This window comes from Aedes albopictus, chromosome 1 (genome assembly GCF_035046485.1).
Source record: "Aedes albopictus strain Foshan chromosome 1, AalbF5, whole genome shotgun sequence".
NCBI classification, from domain to species: domain Eukaryota; kingdom Metazoa; phylum Arthropoda; class Insecta; order Diptera; family Culicidae; genus Aedes; species Aedes albopictus.
The window spans coordinates 225,018,888-225,030,506 of NC_085136.1; the positions used below are offsets into that span (position 1 = coordinate 225,018,888).

At 42.1% G+C, this 11,619-nt stretch overlaps 2 protein-coding genes across 2 annotated transcripts; one reads left to right on the top strand and one right to left on the bottom strand.

The window, feature by feature from the left end:
• Nucleotides 1-2,838: 2,838 nt before the first annotated feature.
• LOC109413279 (mucin-17-like) lies at nucleotides 2,839-6,918 on the top strand. The gene is made up of 2 exons (XM_062846324.1): nucleotides 2,839-6,220; nucleotides 6,284-6,918. The coding sequence occupies exons 1-2, from the start codon at nucleotides 3,740-3,742 to the stop codon at nucleotides 6,464-6,466; spliced, it is 2,664 nt and encodes an 887-aa protein (XP_062702308.1). The 5' UTR covers nucleotides 2,839-3,739; the 3' UTR covers nucleotides 6,467-6,918.
• Nucleotides 6,919-9,332: 2,414 nt separating this feature from the next.
• On the bottom strand, nucleotides 9,333-10,067 carry LOC134291181 (uncharacterized). The gene has a single exon (XM_062858630.1). The coding sequence runs from the start codon at nucleotides 10,065-10,067 to the stop codon at nucleotides 9,333-9,335; it is 735 nt and encodes a 244-aa protein (XP_062714614.1).
• Between the last annotated feature and the right edge of the window lie 1,552 nt (nucleotides 10,068-11,619).

Below are 11,619 nucleotides of genomic sequence, written 5' to 3' on the forward strand. Positions count from 1 at the left end.
TGTACTGGCTTCAAAGCCTAGGCTCAAGCGCCATTACTCGCTCTCGGAAACGAGAAAAAAGTACAATGATCCCTTCCCCAAATGTACAGAAAAATAAACCCGTATAATGAGCACAACAAAAATTGGGAATTGCAAAAATATTTCATTCTATCAGGAAAAATTGAAGTGATAATTTCAGAAAATCATCATAATCTACTAAAATTAAACTCTTCCTGAACCTAGGTTTGATCTGGCGATTTTTGCAACGAACCACAATAGCAACATGAACCCGATACTGCGAACCATGAAATGGTTATTGAAGTATACATAATATTTTGCCCACCTTCTATAACTACTATGAACAATATATTCTACAATACAACAACGACATGAAACGAACTCACCAACGACATGAAACCAACTCACCAACTCAGGAATGCATCCCTCCATTGCTCCATTGCTTCTCGTACACCATACGATACACTTTGATACGTCCGCTAGGGAGCGAAATGGAGACGAGCTAGTTACTGAAGTCACAACAAGACAAGTGAAACAGTTTTTCAATAATAACACTACTCCTCATTCACACGCGGACACTACTCGATGAATTGAAAAAGCAGAACTGATTGCACCAGCATCAGCGGATCCAGTATCCAACAGACGTAAACACACAAACGGAACTCTACAGTGTAAAGCAACCCAGAATAGTAATTTTTTCACAATGTTTTCTGAATTTTGACTGGTTTTCATCATGTAGCACTGTTTATCTTTTGATAATAGCATACACCTCAACTGATTTATTGTAGCTTAAAGGCTAAACCTCCGGCGTATGGTCGCCAGCTCCAGAGCGACCAGTGAGAAGTGTTTTTTTTTTTCTTGCGGGAAAATAATCACCACACATTTTTAAACGAAGTCGAATCTTCCAAATTTTAAACGCACAAATTGAGGCACGAAAAGTTTTCACCCTGATTTTGGATTAAAGGTGCACTTTGTGAAAAACTTGGAGAAATGCTTCTTTTATTTTTTTTTTCTTAACCAGGTTTACATCTTCATTAGCTTCTTAAAATTCACTCCGTGATCATTTAAAACACTGGGGGTAACCGGGAAAAACATAATGATCCTGGACATGGTACTTTCGCACAAGACTTAATTTCTGCAGTTCCACTTGTTGGCACATAAATGGTAGCATTGATCATGGCGGAATCGTTTAAGGTTTCATTTGAGCAATTTAACAACTTTAAACGCTTTTCAATTCTCCCAGATTTTCGCGAAAATAAGCAGAGAAAATTTCTGCTGTCACAAAAACACGTCCACTCGCGAGCAAAGCCTACTACGATCCTTTCTATTTTTTGATATGTTATGTACAATAACTGAACTTGCGTCAAAAAAACTAAAAAATATACAGTCGGTTTGGTCCAACATTGTGAAAATCATAAAGAACTACAGGGGATGGCCAAAATGTTTGGGATAGGTAACTTTTTTTCTCTCACAAAAAAATTCAACATGCTGAAACTTTTCATAGAGTGCATCAAAAAATCTCAAATTTTGACTGTTTGTCAACCTATTATATGTGCATCATTGGTACAAATTTGGGCTCGATTGATTAATTTTTCGCGAAGTTAGAACCGTTCGGGTAAAACACTATTTTTTAGACAACTCATTTTTGAGCTGTCATATCTCGGAAACCAGAGAACCGAAATGAATGAATTTTTTAACGTTTATCAACAATATATTGATACTAAATGCGACGTTATAAAATGTAATGTTTTCTCACGGCGAATTAAGTTATACCGGATTGAAATTTTTACCCATATAGAGGAAAATAAGTCAAATTTACAATACCACACAAAAATTACTAAATGTGTTCTTCCTTCAATCTAAATAGGCTCTAGTATATCTGATTAGAGATAACTTGAGAACAGAAGCGGAAAATCTTTGGATATCAACACTAAAATTTATTGACATTGATGTAAAAAAATGACATTTTTTCGAGAAAAATCCAAAAAATGTCAATCCATGATAATTTTTTCCAACGTTTAAAAAGTACCTATGTTTTAATAGTTTGTGAAGCATTTACATATTGTTAGTGTATGTTCAAAATTTCATTCAATTCGGTTCACTGGTTTCCGAGATATGACACCTCAAAAATGAGTTGTCTGAAAAAAGTGTTTTACCTGAACGGTTCTAACTTTGCGAAATATTAACCAATCGAGCCCAAATTTGTACCAATCATGCACACATAATAGGTTGACAAACAGTCAAAATTTGAGATTTTTTGATGCGCTCTTTGAAAAGTTATAGCTTGTTGAACTTTTTTGTGAGAGAAAAAAAAGTTGCCTATCCCAAACATTTTGGCCATCCCCTGTAATATTTTGAGCACTTTTGCTTATTAATTTGCGACATTTTTTCTACAAACTGCAACAAATAATGCATTCATGTAAAAATATTGCAAATCGATCTATCGATTCAAAAGTTCTGACTGTAATTTTCGAGTATTTTTTTTTTCATGGAATGGCTGTGTGTAAGTGACTAAAAAAAGATATTTTTGTTCGCTGGATTGTATGGAAACTAATTATAGTTAACTTTACAATCTAAGATAGACAAAATAAATGTCTCTTTTTTATGAAAAAGGAAGACATTATTCAGGGCATCATCAGTTACAACATCAGTTCAGAATTCATCATATTATGTATTACCATAAGAAGTACAAGTTAACCTCACTTCGATATAAATGTGAACACTTTGTGCGACCGAAGGTTGAAACTATTCGAAATATACGACTTTTTTTTTATCTAGTTCATTTATTTGGGGTTCAATCGCGTATAACGTTTTACGGAGCCGAGGATCTTTCTTTGTACTTAATAGTTTACATTATACAGAGTAATAACTTTTTAATGATATCTGTTAGTAATGGGTGGAAGCCAGGGTACTCATGGCAGCTCGAGGTTAGGAGATCACATTTTAAGGGATGGACAGGGAAAGGATTGGGCCAAAGGTTTCACTGCTGCTCATCCGGATATACGACATTTAAATGTTTCTTTTACTCAACAACTGCATGATCGCACAAGTAAAGTCGTAATTGTTTGTAAATCTGTGATGTACGGATTCTTTGAAGTTATTGAAACTGTTAGTAAAGTAGAAATACTCAAAGAACCTGAGAGGGTTTAGGCAGTTAGTTGTGGACTTGCGGAGAATTTTGAAAACTAAAAAAAAATCAGAATGCAAAAAGATCATAAAAACATAAACAGGAGGTACACTTTAAAAGAAAACGAGGGTCGATAAACTCTTCCCTTGCATCGAAATCTTCATCGAAAAGCTAACGGCTTCTGACAACCATGACCTCAAACGATCATGCAATAACAAAACAAACAAAAGTATTCCAAAAAAATCTCATCTGACCTCGCAACAGTAAGTTTTGCCGAATCACCTCCAATCAGTGTCAGCCCGTCGTCGGTCGCCGCGTGAGACGATGTATCTGCAGCATTGCACCACGATGCACTTGGGAGAAAATTTCCTCGTCAGGAACTGGTCCCTTCAAACAGGTTTTCGTTTTCGGGTGCGTTCTATATTTTGGGCAGCCCTTCTCTTGCCGGCTTTTTTTTTGGTTATTTTCCGTAACCGCACAGTATCCTCCAGCATCCGAGAGAAAGCATAAAAAGGCATGTTATTGCCGAAATTTAATTGAAACGCATTCGCAAAGTGCACGCGACACAGTTCGGAAGTGTTTTGAGAAATTCGGTGTCCTTGCTCTCGCGGGAAGATGGGAATCGGGAAAATTGAACTATACTTAGTGATTGTGGTTTTTGTTGGGGTGTTAATAAGAGTTGAGAGCGTGCAGCAGAGGAATGATGGATTTCAAAGTGCAGAAAATTCGATGGTTTCAGGTAGTGAAATAAGTTCTACAGATGAAAATTTAACAGGTACGGAGATACCTGTTGAAATTAATTCAGGAAGTGAAGGTGAAAACTTGGTCATCCCAGCGGAGGTTGCAGCTTTGGAATCATTTCATCAAGCTCTGAATAATATTGTAAACTCTAGTACACCATCATCAACAGTGGATGTTTCCCCACCACAGAGTTTGTTGCAACAACTTGGAATTCTTGGACCTGTTCCAGCGGAAGCACAGCCAATACCCTATAGAACATCAAGAACCTCATCTGTTAGCACTTTACAAAGTGAGTCAGCTCCAGCACCAGAATCACGTCAAAATGTGTTCCAAATTGTAGGAACACAATTAGCCAACGTCTTTGAGAGCAACGGTGGTCAACAATTTCAAAACGTAACTTCACAGATAGCGGGAGGATTTACAAATGCAACCAGCGTCCTCACTGGGTCTAGCAACAGTGGTATTGGCTCAGGAATTCAAAGTCAGCTGCAACAATTAATCAATAGTATTGCACCCACTGCCAATCAATCGGACACCCCTTCACCAGGTATTGCTCAGGACAGCATATTTCAACAAATAGGATCTCAGATTACCAACGTTGTGAATGGAACCTCTGCGATCAATCCTTTACAACCCGTTGCTTCACAACTTGGAACCATAGGAAATCAATTCACAGGAGCGATCCCGAATGCAACCAATCTTATAACAGGAACGAATAGCGCAGATATTCAGAATCAGCTACAGCAGCTGATCAATAGCTTAGATCCCACTCAAACTAAACCGCCCAATCAGCAATCAGACAGTCCACCTCCAAACGTTTCGCAGGATTCCTTCTTTCAACAGCTGGGGTCACAGTTTACCAATTTATTTGGAGTCAACAACAACAACAGTTCTGCATCGAATCCACTGGGAAGTATCGCATCACAATACCAAAATGTTAGCTCAATAATCACTGGAAGTATCGCCAACGTCTCTAATGTAATAACTGGATCTAGCAACAGCGCTAATAGTACCGATCCTCTAGGGGCTTGGACTTCACAGTTTCAAAATGTGGGAACGCAAATCACTGGAGGTATCACGAATGTTACCAATGCTTTTACGGGATCCAACTCCGACAATAGTTCATCGTTCCTGGCATCTCTGCAAAATCAACTCCTGAGTTTGCTGGGGAACACAACATCTAGCAGTCCTTCATCGAGCAACAGCACGGATAGTGGTTCGTCTACCGACAATTCCGCCTCGACCACCACCGCCACCAACAATGAAACAACAACCGAAGCCAGCAGTTCATCACAGGCCAACGATCCAATCTATTCAGGATTCTTCAATCCATTTGGCAACAACGGTGCAAATCAATCATCGAGTTCGTCCCCTTTCAGTCAAATTCAAAACGTTGGATCACAGATCATGACTGGTTTCTCAAATGCAACATCTGGATTGCTTCCCAACGGACTACCCAATACAACTGCAGAACTTCAAAACCTTATAAACCAGCTCAGTCCGTCGTCGGTGTCTCAAACCTCGAACCAAGTCGTGGATGCCCTGAAGCCTAGTTCAATTCAAGGTCAGCTCCAAGGAATCGGATCACAACTGGAAGCAAACATTCCAACCGTTTCCAACGATGTAGGATTACTGAACAACTTGGTGCCAAGCATTCTAAACTGGAACAGTGTCAGTGATCTTCTTCTTCCATCGAGTTTGCTAACGACCTCCAATAATAATCTGAACCCGCTTCCTCTTCCGTTACTTTGCCCGGTTTGTACTCCCGTTTGCGGCAAGACCAATCCAAGGACTCGTGTGGCTGGAGGTGTGGAATTGACTCCTACAAACAAATATCCGTGGACTGCTCGTATAATGTACTTTGGAACGGATGTCGGTCAAGGAACACTGATCAACGATCGAGCTGTGGTCACAACTGCAACCATCATTAAGAACATTCCCATTTACACAGCTGTAACAGTCCTGTTCAACGTTTTCGATAAAACATCCACCACAGAGCAACGGCTGGAAAGAAGAGCGGCAAACGTGTACACGCCCCTCCTATTCAACACCGCCAATATCTACGATTACAACATCGGCATAATTCAACTGGCCACTCCGGTAACCTTTACCACCAACTTCATGCCGATTTGTCTGCCAAAGTATTACGATTCAATCGGGGGCACCAGTGGAAGCCTGGTCGGGTGGGGCTCGCAAACCCCCACGGGAGCAGGATCGAACAAACCACGAGAGGTTTCCATCCCAATGTACACCGACCGGGAATGTCAACTGTCGAACTCACGGCTGACAAAGAACAATCTGTGCGGAGGAGTGGCCAAACCAGCAGCAGACGCAGCCCTCAAGGCTACCTGCAAGGTAAGTATTGCGACGAAACGATTGACATAAAACTCCGGATTTTTACATTTGACGTTGTTTTAGGGTGACGATGGAGCAGCTCTGATGTACCCGTCGCGTACCGACGCCACGGTTCTAACGCTGCTGGGCATAGCCATTGATGTCCCGAACCAGGGCTGTGGAGAATTCAATCAGTTTTCGGTGTTTACGAAGGTGTACAATAACCTTGATTTCATTGTTTTGTACGGTACTGGTTGCGGTTGTTAGGGGAGTCGATTCCGATAACCGTTACGAATAAAACACAAAATGATTCAATCTGGAAATCGATGAGCTCAATAAAAACAACTTAAAACTTTGTGTTAAAAATAACGAGGTTTGAACATGTACAAAAAGAACTGCATGCATAGTCCGTTATATTTTCGGAAGATCGGAATCATAGTATGCTATATAACGGTTGTTCGCTGCACAGCCCACTGTTGTTAACTCAGGCACCACAATGCATCCAACGGGCGATGCATCAGGTTTTGAAAGGGTTTTCACTGAAGAGCTTAAAAATGTTCGTTTCATAAAATTACTATAAAAATAATCAAAGATTGTCTTGGTGATCGCAACGTTTACGCAGACAAATATTTAAGGCGTTTAGTGAATTCCTTTTTTAACTTTTTTAACTGGAGCACCCACCTTCTTGTGTTTTTCTGCCAAAAAATAAAATAATAATAAAAAAATAAATTTAAAAAATATGTTAGAGCTGTGGCCATCACGTTATCGCCTCTTCCCCCTCATTCACTCCACCCCCCTCTATGACCACGTGACTTAGTGAAGACATCCTACTAGAAAGAGGGTTGCACTAAATGGTTAGTATTTTGAAGTCAATTTGTATTATTTTTAGATAAAATATAAACTTCAAAAAATATCACTTCCTTCACAACCATGCGGCTGTGACCTGATAGGAAAAAAAATTGTGCTTAGCGCAAAAATGCGCAAACAGTGACCTAGGGAATCGCGCCACTTGGGCGGTGGCTTCTATATTCGTCTGTTTTCCACTATAACTCAACCAGCTTTGAACCAATTGACACAACTTTTGGAATGTGGTGAGATAGGTATAGTATCTACCCGTGTACAACATTTCAAGTCAATTGGTTCAGAATTGACTGAGTGTAGCGGGAGTTTTCGGGGTCTTCTGAGCCTCACACACCGGGTCTTTGGTGGAGATATTCTAAAAGCTAAGTTTATTGACTTAGCACTATTCAACGTTTCAAATTTCTTCAAACTTACATTGGTCACCCTATACTCCAATAATATTACGACCCACAACAAATGAGCCGTCCTAGGCAGGATTTTGTCCAACGATACTGTACTGTAAAGACTCCTAGGTTACAAATCAATCACCATCGTCTAAACTGTCCTACTCACTTTTTGGCTTTACGCAACGCGTGAATCCTGGCTACTCTCTTTGTCCAACCTCAGTCCAGATGCCGAAAATCGCTTGTTGACATAGGAGACGTCGCAGCACCTAATAAAACGTACCTTATAACTTATATCTTGCCGTTTTGGCCCAATCATAAATATCTACTTACAATTTCAGGATGCTAATTTAACTAATTTCTTTATTGCATCTACTTCTTAACTTCAACAATTCAACAGATACTTTTGGAGATGATATCGAAAACAATTGAAAACAATCCTCTTTTCATTCCTACTCGTTATTATCACTGCCCTATCAGCAGTTCACTCATCTCAGTGTTGCCATCCACCACGTACCACATCGCGAATGGATTTAATGTGTTTCTCCGCAACACTGTGTTATAGTGGAAAACAGACGAATATAGAAGCCACCGCCCAAATGGCACGATACCCTATATAGCCAAAAACTAGACAAAATTGCCCGTCAGATCCAGGATACAGCGTCGTTTTCTGACGTTTCCTAAACAAGTACTGGATCTCTTTAATACGAAATTTTTCTCCAAAATTTCGCATAAGTCAATATTTTTGCATGTTGTAAAAATATAATTAAAATGCATTTATTTGAGTGCTTTTTTAAGATAATTGTGTCCAATTTAGCCTCGGATAGTAATTGTGAGAAAAAGAAAACATGTTAAGGAACACGTTACAGGTAAATTGTGTTTGAAACAATTTCAGAATAGTCTAACAGGGTGCATACTAACCGAGTAGTGCTTGTCAAGACGAAAAATAGATCGATACCCTACATGGCGGTATTTGAAACGCCACCCCTTGAAATGCCGCTGACATGCCCCTAAAAACCCCTGAAACATCCCTGAAACGTCCTGCACCCCCTTGAAACGCAGTGAAGCTGTGGCTTCGAGGTCGTGCGGCTTAGGTCACCAATCCTTAAGTCACATCGTGCTGAGGAGCGCGGGTTCGATTCCCGCCTCAGCTGTCAGGAAAAGTTTTCAGCTGTGCCACTGGGCGTTGCATGCTAGTCCGTTGTCTAGTATCGTGCTTCCTTCAAAGAGCAAATAGCTCACTGGAAGCATTAAATGTGTCCGTGAAGCCAAATACGAGGCCAACGGTCTCGGTAATCTCGGATATCACACAGGTTACGGACAGTTCCTGGGTTCAGCAGAGTTGGCTGTTTCGCCATGTAACCGGCTTGGGGTTTGACCTGGTACTGTTACTGTTCCAAATGTTCTATCAATAATATACATGCCATCCGCAAAACAGATGAAATAACCGGATTTCATTAAGATTGTACCCCGTCGGTTGAAAGACCATCAACTTGTCGCAGTTCTCTTCGAGATAAACTGAATACTTGAGCTTGCGCTTGATTGACCGCCCGTGGGTGTTTCTCCAATATCACCAGACTAGCTATACTCCCTTGTGTGAGATATCTGCCGGGAACTAACAGGCACCTTCATCTTGGATTTGAGATTTGCAGCGGAAATGAAAGACCAGTTTTAGTTCACAACGAGAAAAGAAATTTAATTAACGTAAACGATCTGTACGGTATAAAGTCTCACACACTTCTGATAAGATGGCGCCACGCGCAAGCGTCGTCGTCTTGGTCGTCGTCGTCGTCGCTTCCGCCGGTTAGCAGTGCTGCCACCTTTTGACAGCATAGAGATCTTTTGACGAATAGAGTGGCGCACAGCAGTTGCATTCACAACACTCCTCCTCAACGAATGGCGCCACGATCGGTTATCAGTCCCAGCATCCTTGAAAACTTTCGCTGCTTCGTGGTCCCCAGTGGCTTGGTAAGAACGTCGGCCACCATATGTTCCGTTGGACAGTACTCAAGCTTCAGAACTCCTAGCTCGCACTGTTGTTTGACGAAACGCTCTTTGGTCTCGATATGTTTCGATCGACGACTGATCCGCTCGGAGTTTACAAAAGTGATACAGCTTTGATTGTCTTCCATCACCTTCGTTGGTCCTTCTTCACGCTCGCCCATTTCGTCCATCAACCTACGAAGCCAGACCAACTCCTGCGTAGCCTCGCTCAGCGCGACGTACTCTGACTCCATAGAGGACAGGGTAACACAGGCCTGTTTTCGACTGGCCCATGAAATTGCTCCGTTTGCATAGCAAAATACATACCCGGTTGTTGACTTCCTGGAACTTGCATCGCCGGCCCAATCAGCGTCCGTATAGCCGATCAAACCGCCGCCAGATCCGCTGTACACCAGCCGCCAATGCTTAGTGGCTTTTAAATAGCGAACCACTCGCTTGGCCGCCATCCAGCATGCGTCCGTTGGAGCGCTCACTTTACGACCGAGTATGGCCGTACTAACAGCAATATCTGGCCTGGCACACACAGATATGTACAGGAGAGCACCAACAAGACTCCTGTATTTAGTTTCATCAGCCAAGGCTGCACTAGTGTCCTCAACTTTCAAGAAACCTTCGTCCATTGGCGTTTTCGCAACTTTAGCATCACTCAACCCAAATTTATCCACCAGTTTTTCAATTTAGCCCTCAAGCCCCACACTGTAATCACCGTTCTCGCGCTTAATCTCCAGTCCCAGAAAATAACTCACGTCTCCGAGATCGGTGATTTCAAAGTGTTTCTTCAACGATTGGTACACATAGTCAATATACTGTTCGTTTTCGCATCCGACCAAAATATCGTCCACATACACTAACAAGTACACTTTCTTCCCCTTCTCAGTCTTTGTGTACAGGCACTGATCAACACTACTTTGTTTGAACCCCATCTTCACAAGAACACCATGCAGCTTTTGGTTCCAGCAGCGTGCGGACTGTTTGAGTCCATATATGCTCCTCTTCAGATGGCAAACCAAGTGCTCCTTGCCTTTTTCCGCGTATCCAGGTGGTTGCCGCATAAACAAGTCCTGGTCGAGCTCGCCGTATAAGTAGGCCGTCTTGATGTCGAAATGTTTAACCGCGCTGCCATAGTGCCGCTTCAAAGTGAGAGTGAGAGTGCGCGTCCATAGGATTTTCGTAGATTTGCTATTGTTGATATTCTTCTTTGCGGCTTCGCACACGCGCACTCCCACTCTCACGCGTTAGTATAACGGCGCCCTAAGTGTCATTTTCTTCTTCGAAGCGAGAGCAAGCAGCATACGAAGAGTCGTGTGGCTCGTAACCGGAGCGAAGACTTCATCGTAATCCTCACCGAACTGCTGCGAAAAACCCTGAGCCACCAGACGAGCCTTGTGTTTGATCACCTCACTGTCGGAAACTCTGCCGATTTCTATAATTCAAAACACAACACAATTCCTTTTTTTAATTTTGAATTTATTGCTTCACTTCACTACACAACACACATCCATTCTCAATAACATCCTTCTCAAAACTGATTTCTCATTCAAGCCACTCCGTCAACCTAATTTACTATCTATCTCTTTCTCTCTTTTATTCATCATCCGTCATTCCGGTTTCTGTTTCATCTTTTCACCCCAACCATCGCTGCGGTCGATGTGGATTACAGGGAATTCGGTAGCACGCTTTTGTCTCGACGCATGCGTTGGAGCAGGATTTCGATCGAATTGATACACCGATGCAAATGATCCGATTTCTTTTCAATAAAACATGTTTTGATTTTTCAATACCATAGCCCTACTTCTACACTCACCAGCTGCGTTCCGTTTCAACTTGAATACCCAGCGGCAACCAACCACCTTCCGTCCAGCAGGCAACTCAGCAAGCTCCCACGTACCGTTCTCGGCGTGCGATTTCAGTTCACTCGCCATTGCTGCTCTCCATTCGGCGCGGGCTTCACAGGATACAGCTTCCTTCAGGTTCCTCGGTTCCACTGCTTTCGATACAGTTCCCACCGCGTAAGCCTCTTCAATCAACCGGACGGGTGGTTTCCCTTTGTTGACACGTCCGGATCTGCGCGCTACCTCATCCAGAGGGAAACCGTGGAACGACGGTTCATCCGCTAAATCGTCATCAGCACTATCATACAGTGTCGCGTTGAGGTCATCACCGCCGGCATCG

What these genes read in the sequence shown, in the direction of transcription:
- LOC109413279 (XM_062846324.1), top strand. Translation starts at nt 3,740, where the DNA reads ATGGGAATCGGGAAAATTGAACTATACTTAGTGATTGTGGTTTTTGTT. An exon ending in CCCTCAAGGCTACCTGCAAG is followed by an intron (nt 6,221 to 6,283) that starts GTAAGTATTGCG and finishes ACGTTGTTTTAG; the next exon opens with GGTGACGATGGAGCAGCTCT.
- LOC134291181 (XM_062858630.1), bottom strand. Translation starts at nt 10,067, where the DNA reads ATGGACGAAGGTTTCTTGAAAGTTGAGGACACTAGTGCAGCCTTGGCT.